Consider the following 16,305-nt stretch of genomic DNA (forward strand, 5'->3'; position numbering starts at 1 on the left):
TAGATATACTATATGTAGATATACCATATGTAGATATACTATAGGTAGATATATTATATGTAGATATACTATATGTAGATATACTATATGTAGATATACCATATGTAGATATACTATAGGTAGATATACTATAGGTAGATATATTTATGGATAAACCCGTTAGCGTGCTCTTATCTTGTCATGCAACAATGGGTGTTCTACAGACCTGGTAAACAAAAGTGGATGTGGAGAAGTGGAAGTTTGGCATATATTTTGGTAGATAAATTGAACACGAGAATTCACGATCGATGAAGGGGGTGATACATGAGGATGTGTTAAGATGATGCACAAATTGTTCTAGGTTTCCTGCTACCAACAGAATATACCACATAAAATATGCATTCGTTTGTTACCTGTATCTGTTTTCAATCATTAGATACGTAGGTTAAGGATGAACACATTTGTTCTACACCGGATGAGTCATAAACGTTATGTCAAAACATAAAAATATAAACAAAAAAAAAAAAAAAAAAAAAAAAAAAAAAAAAAAAAAAAAAAAAAAAAAGAAAAAAAAAGGAAAAAAAAAAAAAAAAAAAAAAAAAAAAAAAAAAAAAAAAAAAAAAAAAATAGCGTATAAAAAAGAGAAAGCATAACATATAAACAGTTCCAAATAACCCATTTGTTTCCACCACCACCCTAGACAATTTCTTTTTCCACACTACACCGCTAAGGAATTAAACGCACAATGGAATCGTCCACAATGGTTTCATATTTATCAGTAGAATGAAACAAGCACTCTTTGTCCATATTTTCTGTTAATTCTCGAATTTTCTGGCTTTTGACATAGTCTTCATAAGAATTTTTATCCGCCCATAATCTCAGCTGAAGGTAACTGACGGGGGAATTATTTAAATTAATCGCCTTAAACAGTTTTGTATATTCATATCCCTTATTTTTAAAAGAGTGGATATTCACCTGATTGTACTTTTTTTCAAAATTTCTTATATTATTATTATCAACTATGTATTCATCAACATATATTAAGTCTCCATATACTCCCTTCCCTTTCTTCTTTTTCATATACTCAATTTTTCCATATACATATCCACAAAAACAGCCAACAAATACCCACACAAAGTTCCGGTGACCTATACTTGATGATTTATACCAAAAGCTGAACTGATGCACCTTCTGTCTCAGCAATGTTAGGTAATCCCACAGTTGCATTGTCTCGGTGTAAGCTTGTGTTTTTACATACAGGATGGGTGGGGTGTAGGATTGTGTTTTATATATACAGGACGGAGAGGTGTAAGATTGTGTTTTCACATACAGGATGGAAGGGTGTGATATTGTGAGCATAATGGGGAATGAACAAGGATTGATTGATTGCCATTTCACTATTGTACAGCTGCGGTCCTTTGACTAATCTGGTTCAGCTGGGTGTAGGATATGCAGTTTCTTTGCAGCTTAGCTCAAATTCGCGCTCATATTATTCGAACTTTTTTTTTTTTTTTTTTACCATGCTTATTCATATTTATGTTCACATTTCTGTACATATTTATGTTACATTTCTGTACATATTTATGTTACATTTCTGTACATATTTATGTTACATTTCTGTACATATTTACGTTACATTTCTGTACATATTTTTTTTATTTTTTTATATGCTTATTCACACCTTTCGGATTTTTTTTTTTTTTTAAAATGCTTGTTCATATTTTTCATATTTTTTTTTTTAGCTTTTTACTTTTGCGCACCACACGAGAACGAAAATCCAAACCCCACTAAGTTCCTCCCGGGAATGGGGCTAAGATATACAGCTAAGAGGCAATGTATGCTCTTATAATACCAGCAACAGTTTTCTACAACCTCCTTTGGGTGAGTTGATATATATATATATATATATAATAATTAGGAGCACAACTAGACCATTGTATTATATATATGGCATGCATATATATTACATTCATCTCTCCCCAGGCATGCACAAAGTAAATATGCGGAAACTTTTGTGTGTTGTATTATTTTGAAAAAATGTCAAAGTCCATGATTTAAATTTGACCTTTGTGCCAACTCGCAAATCAGCTCTTCCCAAAACTTCACCCACACCATCTTTTCAATAGTTCCCCTCTTCCCATACCATTCACATAATCAGTGTTGTATATATAGTGAAATAGGGGTAAAATTATTTCGCCCTTTTTTTTTCCCCCATTTTTTCAAAATTATTGCGTTCCCCTTTTTACGCCGTATAATGGGATGCGCTGATCCATTTTCCCGCACCTCACGCCTCTGATACAAACAAACCATTCGTGAAAGATTTGACATGTCAGTTATGCATAAGGAATATATATAAAGAAATCATTTTATGAATGTGTTGTTTACAAAATATGTAATAGATTAGGTATATGAACAAAAAAAAAAAAATATAATAAAAATAAACAAAATTAAGAATTAGAACAAATGTATAATGTGTATATGTATATACGTGCTTTATATAAAAGCATGTACATATACAATATGTACCACCTTGCAGAATGACAAGGTATTCGGGTAGAAACAAATTTTTTTGTATATAAGTTCGTTGCTGTGTTCATATAGGTTATACCTCACCCCCGTATTTATCTATGATTATATTTTCTCTATTCTCCTTCGACTACTTTTTTTTTTTTTTTTTTTTTCAGCTAAAATGATAAAATAATAACTCAATTTAGTAAGAAACGTGGGGAAGAGATCTCTTGTCACGCACAAAATATTTCCTGTTCGGTTTGCAGAATTACAATATGTTGTAAACCAGATCATTTTATGCACATTTCACGAACTTTGAAAATTTGGATAATATTTGTTTTCCTGTCATGAGTGATCCATCAGATATGCACTTCGGACGAGTTGATCATGTATATTCGGGAGTTACATTCTAGTTTTTTAGAATAGCGATCTTTATATATAACGTCTACTTCATATCACTTCTAATTCGTTCATTCAAAAAAAAAAAAAAAAAAAAAAAAGGATTCACCCATATATAGAATGTTCACAAAATGATGTGCAAACTTGTCTCAATCATCCATTTGACATCATCAATACGCTATAATCATAATTAAAAATTGGTATATGTTTTTATATGTCCAACTCATGTGCAATAAAAAAAAAAAAAAAAAAAATTAGCTACTTAAAAAGGGGGAGGATTTAGTACAGTTCTATAGGTATTTAGTACATTATGTACAAATTTCGATGCCTCTTTTTCTATTTGTGTTATTTCCTCTTTCTACGTTGCTGTTTACAAATGCCTCTTGACCATATGGATAGTTACACTTGTGGAGAAATTTTACCAATATATACCTGAACGATGTGCAATACTTAATTGGCACTGTGTCTACTGATCTGCCATTGAATCTGCCACTGAATCTGCCACTGAATCTGCCACTGCATCTGTCACTGAATCTGCCACTGCATCTGCCACTGCATCTACCACTGCACCTGTGCCCCCCTTGATGAGGACACTGCAGTTAAGTTTTTCCTCAAATGGAACTCTAAAGTCTGCGTGATGATACTTAAATGTTCTATGCATCTTAAAGAATTCTTTCATAGGAATTTCCTTGGATCCTATTTCTTTTTTGTAAGGTAATAACATGCCCAGATCCCACAATTCAAATTTTTGAACTTCTAGCAATTTGGCTAGTGCACATAATTGAACAGTACCAGCACAACTCATCCTCTGAAATCCAGTTAAGCTGGTGTAAATAGAACCCACTGTACATCCAATTTCTCCAGCAACTAAATTATCATTATGCCACAACTCGACCGAATGCATATGTACATTTTTGTATGTTACTTTTTTTTCATATATATTTTTAAATTCTTTTTGGACAAATGGGTAAAGCCAATTATGTCCATGTTTTTCTACAATTCCATTCATGACACCGTTAAAGTCTTTATCAATTGTTATATAAAAAAGTTTGCATTTTTTTTTTACTTTTTTTGAAATATGAATTTCCCTTGGATGCATACAGGATCTAATAAAATGAATCTTCGGAATAAGTAAACATTCTTTAACAACTTTAGTTTCATAGTTTTCTATTTTACATACTTTTTGTTTACTTGCTACAGGTATGAATCCCTCATACAATAGCTGACATATAAATTGCGCGTTACAGTGTACACACCATGTATTTTCATGTTCATAATTTTCTTCTATTAATATATCTACAATTTTTTCTATATTATGGTAGGGTGTCAACAGGGGGTAGAAGTTAAGACAGTTGTTGTTCTTCATCAAACTGTATATCTTCGTCAATATTTTTGGATCCTCTCTCGCTATTTTTTCAATAATCTTATTGATGTTCACATCATCATCTAGGGTTGTCCCACGCTTTTTCTTTTCCTCTTGGTTCTTGTCCCCTTGACCCATGTCACTTGGGTTTGGGTTTCCATCGTTTGTTTCACTTGGGTTAGGGTTTCCATCGTTTGTACCACTTCGGCTTGCGCTTCCATCGTTTGTTTCACTTGGGTTAGGGTTTCCATCGTTTGTACCACTTCGGCTTGCGCTTCCATCGTTTGTACCACTTCGGCTTGCGCTTCCATCGTTCTTATCTCTTGGTTTTCTCTCGTTTTGGATTACACCCCTCAAGTAATGGGAATCCTCCACCTGATAACTCCCCTTTGCAATTTCCTCATTTTCTGTTACTTGGATGTTTTCTGCGTTCCCTCCTAGGCTATCACAGGTACTCATTTTATGTAAAAATTTTTTTTTTTTTTTCTCTTTTTCTTATTTTATGTTTGTTTGCTGATAATTCTGAGATTGATTGCTTCTTGCTTATTTTTTGACTATTTTTCTTTGGTTATTTTCTTCCTATATGTTCTCTGTACACATGTATACGTACACATTCAGGTGTATGCAAGGGGTGTATATATATATATATATATATATATATATATATATATATACAGCAAATTTAGGTCACACATGAGCCATAATAGATAAGGAGGAAATGGCGAACAAAAAAAAAGTCCATAAATGTTGAAGTGGCAAAATGGTGAAATGAAAAAGATAAAAATAGAAGTAATATATTTTGTGATAATTTACGTTTTCTAATTTCAACCCTTTTATTTATTTTATTTATTTTTTTTTTTTTTTTTTTTTTCTTCTTCTTCCTTTTGTAATTCCTATTTTTGCACCATTTTATAACAAAAATGGACTGCGAGATTGAGAAAATTTTTCAAGGCCTCAAACTTAGATTATGCAAGGGTATCATTTCACCGTTTCTCTTCTTTGCAATGGACACGTACATATATAATCAAAGCAATCACATTACTTTTAATAACCTTTTTACACACCCTTGGTTTATGAGAATGTGTGATTTCATATCATTACCAAATCTCTAACCATTGAAAAGAAAAAGCCGAAACGATGGGAATTATTTATGGAAAAATGAAAAAAATGTAAAATTAAGAGGAAAGTTTTTTAAATGACCCTAAACAAATTTACCATTGTAAAATTATCAATCCCTAAGGAAGTTCCTATAAAGACGTCTTTTTTTTCTTCTTTATTTTTAGATGATAAAAAAAAAAAAATTAAAAAGAAAAATTAAAAAAAAAAATCATCGCACTTGTTCTTAAGATTATTTACATATGTGGATGCACAAAGAATGGACACAAACCATAACCCCACATAAGAAAAAAAATAACACTTTTTTTTTTTTTTTTTTTTTTTTTCATACCTACTTTAACCATAGTCTTGTCTTCTTCTCCAACCTCTCATTGGGATAGTGGTATCAAAAGAAAATGACTATTATCCAAATGGACATAGCTCAATGTGGACTTTGATGGGTATGTGATAAGAGTGGAAAGAAACTTAAATGACGTTGTACTTATTTGTAATTAAACAGTTAAGGGAAAAGGTGAAAAAAAAAAAAAGGAAAAACAAAATGGTAAACGTTATCGGTAGAACATACATGACAACGCGTACAATAAAAAAGATTCAACCTGATAGCGCAAAAAAAAAAAAAAAAAAAAAAAAAAAAAAGCCCAGAAAATATATCAACATCGTCCCATAAAGGAGACACAATTATGGCCATTTTGTTTATCTGTTCACCTGCTGATCTTCCCTACCAACCATTCAGAAACATCTTGTGCAAGCGAATGGTCAAGAAGACAATCAGATAAATAACTTGCACGGTCATACTGATTAGGTTTGAATATACAAACCCGTAAATATCCAACTTGATGAAGAAAGTCAAAATAAATCCGAGCGGGTGCATAAAAAAAAGAAAATTAAAAAAGGTAAATGCTGAAATTTCTTCTTGTAAACTAAGCCCTTTTACTACACTATTGAGTAAAGAGGCCAATATTTCAAAAAACAATTCAACTGTAAAAATGAAGAATATTTCTCTTAAATTTCTTTGTATATTTATATCACTAAAAACCAAGGGGATAATTTTATCTCGGTATATATATACGCCACCAAGGCAGAGGTAAAGGAATGATAGTAACATGAAAAAGGCTAGAAAAATTTCAAGCAGGGTTATATTGTTTTTCTTTATTCGCATCCTGGATTCTACTTCAAACATGACCACTTCTTCTCTTTGATCAGTCGATGGATTTGACAAGACTAAAGGGATGGTCAAATTGGGTAAACTCATCGAATTTGGCAAACTCGTCATATTGGATATTGTCTCTTTGCCGTACTTTCCCAGTTTTCCCCGTTTGGTGCATTTTCTTGGTGCATTCATCACATTGCTCTTCTTACGCAATTTTTGCCTTCCCTTCTTCTCCATCTGAGAAGTGATATATACTCCAATAAGCTTACTCAGCACAATTCCATACGAATTAGATACATAATACACAAGGTTAAGTATATTATTTATCTGGACGAACGTGGCAACAGATGTTAAACTTAAATAAGTGGATTCGAATAGCTGAAATTCAAAAGATAAAATTTCAAAAAAAATATTTTTGATGTTTGTGCGTGTGGTTTTTACAAAATCCTTTTTTCTCGTATCATCCGGTGGTTTATGGAAAAACAAAAACTGAAGGTTGTATATACTTCTGTCTGTCATGTGCATTTGTTGTGTCTCTATTTCTCTCTCCCAACTGTTTCCAAAATGGTTTCCGCTGTCATTTCTAGATGATTGTGAATCGCTATTACTAGCATCTTCCTTTCTTCTATTCTCATGATGGCTGCATTTGTGATGTATAAATGGGGAATCAGTACATACATCTTCCAGTACGTCTTCGGGTGAATATGCACGGGGGTCATCGTGCATCTCCATATAGTGATCAAAACATGGAACCGACACCTCGCATTCTCCGTTAGTTTGTTTATCCCAAGTTGGAAAAACTGTCACCACTTCATCCGTTTCATCCGTTTGACTCGGCACCCCACCCCTGTGCACTTCTTGCCCCTCCAAGGAGAGACATCGCCCCAAGTGAACATTCAGAAACTTCAAAATAGAAAATAAATTAAAAACATTTGTCAGCAGCAAGGAAAGGGATGCACCGACATACTTCATACCCATGTAAAAGACAAAAATGTAGCAAAAAAAATTTAACAAAATGAAAGAAACAAAGGAAGTGTACAAACTTGGGTATATATAATTATGTAAAATTAAATAACGTCTTGTGGATTCATAAATAAATTGAGGGAAAAAAGAAATTAATAATATTTGAAGAGTCGAAAAAAATACATTTATCATGTAAATATGTTCATTATTTTTATTCATATTAACACCATCACCAGTATATGCATAATTTAAAAAGAGAAAAAAACAACATTTGGAGAAAAAGAAAATTATTATCATTTTTAAATAAAATATATAAAATGTGTTATATGCTATGTTTAAAAATAGTAAAGATAAATCAGTGTTTCCTATCCCTGTTGCAAAGCTGCAGAAATAATCTAGACTATTTGACACTCCATCAACCACTGAAGTGAGTAATGTGATAACCGAAGCGGCCATACCAAACCCACCTATTTCTTCATATGTACACGAATTAGAAACATACAAATTTAAAAAAATGAAAAAAGATGTTGTGATAACATATGAAATCATCGTTTGGAATGACTTGGCAAGTATTTCATTACACAGCAGACTTATCGTTTTTCTCAACGTCATAAATAAGTTTCTGTGCCTTTTTTTTTCCCCTCTCGAAGATACATTACTACATTTTTTGCTCTTACCTAGATGCTGTGATTCGGCCTTCTTCGAGTAAGCGGCACCGCCTCGCTGATTCCGTCGTGGGTTATGGCCAATTGGGTTATGGCCAATTTGGTTACCTCCAATTTGGTTATCTCCAATTTGGTTATCTCCAATTTGGTTACCTCCAATTATGTTAGCCCCTCGTTCTTGGGGTTCCCGCCGGTTGGAGGACATCATATGCTTACCTTCATTAGAAGAACCCAATCGAATGTAATTTCCATTCATGTGCAGAGTCTCACGAATGCAAGACTTTTTACAACCCTGAGAAGAATCTTCATATGGAAAATTTTGCACATGTTCATCCGTATTTCCATTTGGAGGCATTGTAGTAGAATCGGTCATTAATTTGGCTTGTGCAGGGACGAACAGAAGTGTAGAATTGGGAAAATGCGAACATGACTCTACTAAGTGAATGTTTTGAATATTTTGAGTGCACACTGCATCTTCATTGTCATTTGAAACGTGTCTCTTATACATTTCGAGACCATTTTGTTTTGATGAAATATCTGTATTCATTTTATTGAACCCTTTTGTGAATTTGCTTGACAACTCATCATTGTATATAGATGTAGTATATCACATTGATGTCTTCATCCCTTTTGATATTTTCGCTGTATTTATTTTTGCGGAGCTATAAAATCTGGAATTATCAATTTGATCAGGTGAAGAACCTATGAAATGTAACGAATGCTATGATTGTGTAATGATTACGAGATAAAGTATATTGAGTCATTTTAATATTTTCCACCTTGTATGTATCTTCCTTTCTTTTTTCCCTTAATGAAAATTTTGTGAACATACAACTGTGGATTTCATATATTGACAATCTCTCTCTTTTTTTTTTTTTTTTTTTTTTTCTTTCTTTCTTTGAAGCTTGAAGTTTAATTATTTACCTGACTTCGAATTACACTTCCTTAAACTAGTTCCTAGATTCCTTCCCCTACAACTTTCATTGTGCTCATTCATGTCACGCAAAAAGGGATTCTGCTGCCAAGTGGAGAAGTGGCAAAGTGATGAAGTGACAAAGTGAAGAAGTGACAAAGTGATGAAGTGAAGAAGTGACAAAGTGATGAAGTGACGAAGTGATGAAGTGGCAAAGTGACGAAGTGATGAAGTGGCAAAGTGACGAAGTGATGAAGTGGCAAAGTGACGAAGTTCAAAAGTCAAGCAGTTGAGACATTACTATGTTTTTTGGTGTCGTAATGTTAGCCCCAATTGACACCCCTCTGAAATGATAATCTTCCTAGGGGAGGCTGTGCACTAAATGTTACTAAGCAGGTCACACAGAAAAAAAATGAATAAATGGAGGAAATATAGTGGATGCTGAGTGACGCAATAGAATAGTTTTTTTTTTGTTTTTTCTTCTTTTTTTTTCTTCTTTTTTTTTCTTTTTTTTTTTTTCTTTTTTTTTCAGAGTCGGAATTATCGAAATTGCCTTCTAATTTCGTTTACCGAGTTATGCCTTATGTACATGTACATGTGCACGTAGATGTGCATGTGCATCACCTGTCGCTGATATATGTGCTTATCCACCTACAATAGAAGCACAAAAAAAAAAAAAAAATAGGGCGAGTTTTTTTCTTCTTCTCCCATTCAACATGAACGAGTGTAAGTTCTTTCAATAGGTCTATGTTGTAGTAATTTTAATAAGAGACTAAACAAGGTGGTAGATGAGATGATGCACAAATGTGGAATAACCGAAGAGAAAGAGAGAAAATGAATCAACAGCATATCCTCTTTTTACTACTTTCGCAAATGTGAACATATTTTTATTAACGAAACATCACTAAACGGTTACTCAACTTCTCTGAATTGCACACCAACATATTTATATCACCTTTTTATAGTTACAAAATGCTGCCATGGCAAAGGAAACAAGAAGTTATATTTGCTCATTCATGAAATTGGAAAACTTATGCAGAAAAGTAAAGGAAAAAAAAAAAAAAAAAGAATGTAGTAATAAAATAAAACATAATAACAAAGTGTAATTCTACATGTGTAGTGTAAACATATTAACAAAATTGTAGGAAAAAAAAAAAAAAAAAAAAAAAAAATAGGACATCTTTTTTTTTTTTTTTTTTTTTTTTTTTTTTTTTTCATAACCAAACTTTCAAAAGAAAATATTCACTATTTACAATTGAAGGATAAGGGATGTAGAGAATTGAAACGTTTTAGGGGCCGCTAAAGGAGAATCCATTTTTCTACACATTTTTATGTGTTCCCCTCCTTTAGAGCTAGCCAAAATACAATTCACCCAACCCAATCTTGAAAAGTAAGCAAAACTAACATACCTACTAGTCATTCCATATTTGAAAAATTTTCTAAATGTTGAGTCACCCTTTGACATGTTTTGAAGCATTTATATATGCAGATATATCCGAATGATTGGTTATACATTATCCACACCATAGTCTCAAGTAAGAGAAGAGACATCAGAGAGGGAGCGAGGTAAAAAAGGGCTAAAAAGAGGACTGAAAAATGGGCCGAAAAAAGGGAAAACCCAAATCGAATGTAAAAATAAAGGGGTTCTATTTTTTATTCCTGCCTTGCGACAGACTTACATAAATGTAGAAAAAAGGTGGTGGTGGGGGAATATAATAGCCCACTTTGTTCTTATACATTTTTTTCATGTACTGATGAAAGATTAGATGAAGCACACTAAGTGTGCAGTACCAGTTGTGTCGATATAAATAAAAGCGATTACCACATAGTCTAACAAACACATTTACCACTTTGAATTTCCCCAATTGAACTCTGTCATACTGAGTTAAAAAAAAAAATCCACTTTTTATACAAAGCAGAAAAAAAAAAAAAAAAAAAAAAAATATGAATATAGAAATCTTGCTTTTCTGGAAAAAGCAAAATTGGCTTAGAATTTCTCCTATGACGGGACGTTCGTCAAATAGGAATGTATATCAAGAGTTGTTTCCAATACATCGAAAATAAACACGAGAAGGAGGAAAGAGAAAAGTGAGTAGTGAAAAATAAAAGAGTCGGGAGTGGAAGAAAAAAAAAAAAAAAAAAAAAACTTTAACGTGACATGTGACTGTAACCATATATTTTAGTTCCCAGCCAATGCCAACCAATTTGCATGAATGAAGCTAATTTATAATCTCTCCTCCAAAAGGTCAAAAATACATAAATTTCTAAATCTGGTGATGCATTCAGATTTTCTACTACTCTGTTTAAAGCATGATGGTTAAGAAGAATCACGAAAATAATTTCTCTTCACCAAGGGGGAAAAATAAAATGAAATAAAAATGTACACGTGAAAAGGTGCACATACAAGAGAGGTCCGCGTGAATGAACATAAAGCAGGGAAGGACATCGTCGCGTGAATCATTTTTTTTTTTGTTTTTTTAAATGGAGGATTGGATATATGTGGAGAGAAGGAAAAACAACAAAAAGAAAAATCCCCATGAGAGATATATCGAAATAGTAGGAGTAGAGAAGGCAGGCAAAAGTGAAGAACAAGAGATTAACAAAATCCTGTTGAGAAGAAGAACCAAAAGTCACAGCAATAGCAAGAGGCACGGCAATAGCAAGATTCACAGCAATCGCTTCTCTCCTTATGTGCACGACACTGATAAGTTACATGGCGAGGAAACAATGGAACCCTCGATAGAGGAACAAAAACAAACAGAAAGGATTTACAATGAAGTAAAAAAAGTTAGCAACTGCTTAGAAAAGAGCAACTTTTTCGAAAATTTTCAAAAAGAATTTATCAAAGTGGTTAAAGAGGGAAATGTAAACATAAAATGTATTATTTGTTTGGGTCTGGGCTCTCTAACGGATATAAATTGGAATAACAGAAAAGCCTGTCTCCACCAGTTCAGTTTCATAATCCTGCTGAGAAAGATATATAATATAGACAAAATGTACATTTATGACCCAAAAATTGGGAGTGTCGATAAAAATGTGTGTAAACGACTCAATATCCACGTGTTGTCATGTTATCAAGAAATGAGTCGTATGGGTGAAATGCACCAAGGGGAAAGGGATAGCCATGGTGTCGATAGTGGTGATAATGGCAATAGTGGCGATAATGGCAATAGTGGCAATAATGGAGACACTTCCACTTATCAAGTTGGAGATGACGAGACAAATATTCAAATGGAAGGAAAATGTGGAAGAGCTGTACACGTTGTTCCAAAGCCAAATGCAAATGATCGAACGTTATTGTTCATGCCTCACTGTGATGTGAGTGTGTATGGCCAAGTGATGCATAACATATTTAGTTATGAACTGTTGAGGTATTCCAACATTCAGTTTTCTCTTACTCTCGAAAATACCATTTTTCTTAGTAATTCTTTTGATTATTACAAGGACCATACCTACATGTACAAACCATTTGGAATACCACATTACGCCATTCAGATGATAAGAAATGGAAAAAATATTCCTAAGTATATCAATGAAGTGAGGTTAAACAATTTGGGGAAGCTGTTTAAATTTGCCCATTTTATATTTTACGTCTTCAAATTTATACAAGAGAAGAAATTTCCAATTTACTCTGATCATGTATCAGCCTTTAATGACCTGGCTATCATAACATTTGAGACAATACCGGATAAGTTAACCTTTTGGTTAACCACTTTAGAATTTGTATGTACAGACGACCCCAAGTGAAAATTTTGTTAGCACTTACAGTTGATGAAACCCTCGCGAAATGCCACTCAAATGGAGCAAAAAAAAAAAAAAATTAAGGCCAAATGATTGAAAAAGTTGGGTATGTATATACATGTGCCACATGCGCATGCATGTATACGTATTAGAATTAAAATATGTATATATATATATATATATATATATATATATATATATATATACATACACATGGATGTACATATATTAAAAAGGGGAAGGAAAACACCCCAGGGAAGCGGAAAAGAGAAAAAAAAAAAAAAAAAAAAAACACATCACATTACATGTCACTTGTTTGGAGCTGAACTTATGCTACTTGCCAACTCTTTAAAAGTCTCAGCACATAACACTGAGCAGGAAAGGGGCTCATATTATTTTTCTGCCTTTTCGCTATAGTTACTGATGTGACGATCCGCTATTTTGCCTATTCTATCAGTTTGACAGTGCTAATACTTTTCGACCATTTTTCCCATTCTATCAGTTTGACAGTGCTAATACTTTTCGACCATTTTCCCCATTCTATCAGTTTGACAGTGCCAATATGGCAGCATACTTCTCGAAATGGGTAAAGGCGCTCTACCCTTGCTTGCAGGGACGAGTCTCCTCGATTATGCCACGGGGGATTTTCTTACCATTCCAGAGGCAAAAGTTATCATTATTTTGGTTTGATCTGAGAACCTTTCTCATTCTTCTCTGCTTGTTGTCTATGCAAGGGCCCCATTTGGACCAGGGAGAATACTGACAATTGACATTATCATTTTCGACCTTACGACATAAGTAAAAATTATTAACAGTGCATTTCCGTGGAACATAAGTAGGATCCTTCTGTGTTTGTTCAATTACTTGTTCATTTGGAATAAATCCAGAAGCACCAATTATTTTGAAATCTGCATTTATTTTATCATTTTCATCATTACAAAGAACTGCCAATTCATAGTCAATAATTACTGACATACCTTTAAAACCAACTTCTTTTGAATTATCACAAAGTCTTTTAATCCATGGAGGAGTTACTTCATTTCGATCCTTCAAATCTTTGATTTTATGCAACTTTGATTGTACATCCCGAACATCTTCTTCACTGCACATGATGTATCCTCTAGGACACCAGCAGCTGCAGGAGAGAAAAAGGTTTATAAGTTACACATCAGCATGCGAATGCCTACCACCCATGTTTTTTTAACACACTCATGATTGTTACATCACTGAGAAGCATAAATGGGGATGGGAGAGAAGATACGTGCAAAATTTTCATATTATAATCTCTCTCGAATGGGGAACAAGAATGTTTTGTACATGTAGGAAATTCCACCCTTCTCTATGTGTGGATTTCTGTGTCTGAGTAGAGACAATTATCGGGTCAGAATTACACGAGTCATGTGATGAAAGAGAGCACAGAAAAGTACAAGCGGTGACATGCAGGTAGCAACTTCAAGAAGTGAGTGATGGTGTGAAGGAGTGAGGGAGACTTACTTGGAGGGATCCCCTTGTTTGGCAGAAAATATCAAACATGTATCTCCATCTACCTCTGTCAAGGTGGCATTCTGTCTTGTTCTTGTTTTATTCTGCACGTGTTCAAAATTATCTTCATCATCATTAGTGAGGGCGGAATTTGTCCTCGACAATTTATTACTCAATTCCAAACTATTCTTTTGAGATAAATAAAAGAAAATGAGGAAGAAAAAAATCCAACTTTTTTGCATCACAGAAAGGGTTTTTTTTAAAAAAAAAAAAAAAAAAAAATATAAAAAAATAAAATAATTCTTTTTTTTTTTTTTTTTTTTTTTTTTACTTTCTCATATTTACTTTATCTTTTCTGTATGTAATTGTTGACAATTTTTAAAAAGAAAACAACATGAACCACATGTGGGTTTAAAAAAGGTAGAGGAAAGTAGCATTTAGAAAAAGGTGTGTTAAGTGTGTGAGGCGGCGCACATTTCAAAAAATTGTGAAAAAAGAAAAAAAAAAAAAAAAAATGTATGTTGCAAGGTTGCGATTTCATAAAAGAACGGAAAACAAATTTCTTTCTTTTTTCCTCCCTTTTTGCTCCTTTTTTTGCTCCTTTTTTACGCCTTTTTTTTACACGTTTTTTTCACACTTTTTTTAGCACTTTTTTTCACACTTTTTTTAGCACTTTTTTTCACACCTTTTTTAACACATTTTTTTACACTTTTTTTAACACATTTTTTTACACCTTTTTTAACACATTTTTTTATACTTTTTTTTATTATATTATATTTTTTTTTTTTTTTAACTCTCCCATGTTCTCTGCAAAATAAGCAATGCTGAGGGGATGGAGGGAAAAATAAAAAAAAGAGATGTATAAAAAAGAGTTGTATAAAAAAGAGTTGTATAAAAAAGAGTTGTATAAAAAAGAGTTGTATAAAAAAGAGTTGTATAAAAAAGAGTTGTATAAAAAAGAGTTGTATAAAAAAGAGTTGTATAAAAAAGAGTTGCATAAATAAGAGTTGCATAAATAAGAGTTGCATAAATAAGAGTTGCATAAATAAGAGTTGCATAAATAAGAGTTGTATATATACGCATTATGTTATAGTAATCTATGTTGGCATGCGTTTTTTCTACTCTCTCCATTGCCTTATAGTGCTCAGGAGCCTGAAATTGAGCAAGTGCTGATCACAACATTACAAACCCTTTTTGAAGGGAGGAAAATTCTTCGCGATGTTGCAAGTTTTGTGTGTTTTCCACGGGAGAAGCTTTTTGCGTTTTCTTTCTTTCTTTCGTTCTGTTCTGTTCTGTTCTGTTCTGTTCTGTTTTGGTTTGTTTTTCTCCTTTTCGTTTCCCTTTTTGGTGTTTCTTTTCATTTTCTTCTTTATTTTCTCCTTTTTCCTATTCCCATTTTTGCGACAATTTTTTTCCTCTAAGGTGAACAATTTTTTTTTTTTTTTTTTTTTTTTTTTTGCATGTAGCAGTGCAGAGTATTAAGGGGTTGGGATTACATGGCCACGAGCTCCTTTATTTTTATTATATTATATTATTTTTATTTATTTATTTATTTTTTTTTATCTCTCATGATGAATAACCATTTGGGGTCCCTTTTTATGAAAAAATGGGAATATGTAAATGAGACTCATCATGAAGAGGTGAAAAAAAAAAAAAAAAAGAAAAAAAAAATGTTTGCAAATTAATGATAAAATGGTAGGAAGTTATTCATGATGGCAAAATGAATTACCCATTGCCTGATTTTTCGTTCATGAGAACAGGAAAAATGAATGTTCACACGATGTTGCACAGGGGTACTTTTTCACAAAATGGGGTCACTCATATGTTATTTTTGTTATCATTGTTGCTATTACTGCTACTACTATTACTGCTACTACTATTACTGCTACTACTATTACTGCTACTACTATTACTGCTGCTACTATTACTGCTGCTACTATTACTGCTGCTACTATTACTGCTGCTACTATTACCGTTGTTGTTGTTATTGTTATTGTTTACCACCACCACGCGTCCAGAAAAAACG

At 32.8% G+C, this 16,305-nt stretch overlaps 5 protein-coding genes across 5 annotated transcripts; 1 reads left to right on the forward strand and 4 right to left on the reverse strand.

The window, feature by feature from the left end:
- Positions 1-705: 705 nt before the first annotated feature.
- On the reverse strand, positions 706-1,206 carry PGO_040790 (hypothetical protein, conserved; the record flags this gene model as incomplete). The annotated part of the gene is made up of 1 exon (XM_028686267.1): positions 706-1,206. One exon carries the CDS (start codon positions 1,204-1,206, stop codon positions 706-708), a length of 501 nt encoding a protein of 166 aa, XP_028542068.1.
- Positions 1,207-3,352: 2,146 nt separating this feature from the next.
- On the reverse strand, positions 3,353-4,708 carry PGO_040800 (Leu/Phe-tRNA protein transferase; the record flags this gene model as incomplete). Its single annotated transcript, XM_028686268.1, has 1 exon — positions 3,353-4,708. One exon carries the CDS (start codon positions 4,706-4,708, stop codon positions 3,353-3,355), a length of 1,356 nt encoding a protein of 451 aa, XP_028542069.1.
- Positions 4,709-6,083: 1,375 nt separating this feature from the next.
- On the reverse strand, positions 6,084-8,690 carry PGO_040810 (hypothetical protein, conserved; the record flags this gene model as incomplete). The annotated part of the gene is made up of 1 exon (XM_028686269.1): positions 6,084-8,690. The coding sequence occupies one exon, from the start codon at positions 8,688-8,690 to the stop codon at positions 6,084-6,086; it is 2,607 nt and encodes an 868-aa protein (XP_028542070.1).
- A 2,847-nt stretch (positions 8,691-11,537) lies between these two features.
- PGO_040820 (hypothetical protein, conserved) lies at positions 11,538-12,803 on the forward strand (the record flags this gene model as incomplete). The annotated part of the gene is made up of 1 exon (XM_028686270.1): positions 11,538-12,803. One exon carries the CDS (start codon positions 11,538-11,540, stop codon positions 12,801-12,803), a length of 1,266 nt encoding a protein of 421 aa, XP_028542071.1.
- Positions 12,804-13,394: 591 nt separating this feature from the next.
- On the reverse strand, positions 13,395-14,521 carry PGO_040830 (secreted protein with altered thrombospondin repeat domain; the record flags this gene model as incomplete). The annotated part of the gene is made up of 2 exons (XM_028686271.1): positions 13,395-13,932; positions 14,292-14,521. The coding sequence occupies 2 exons, from the start codon at positions 14,519-14,521 to the stop codon at positions 13,395-13,397; spliced, it is 768 nt and encodes a 255-aa protein (XP_028542072.1).
- Positions 14,522-16,305: the final 1,784 nt, after the last annotated feature.

The sequence above is a fragment of the Plasmodium gonderi genome (genome assembly GCF_002157705.1).
Source record: "Plasmodium gonderi DNA, contig: Chr04, whole genome shotgun sequence".
NCBI lineage: Eukaryota > Apicomplexa > Aconoidasida > Haemosporida > Plasmodiidae > Plasmodium > Plasmodium gonderi.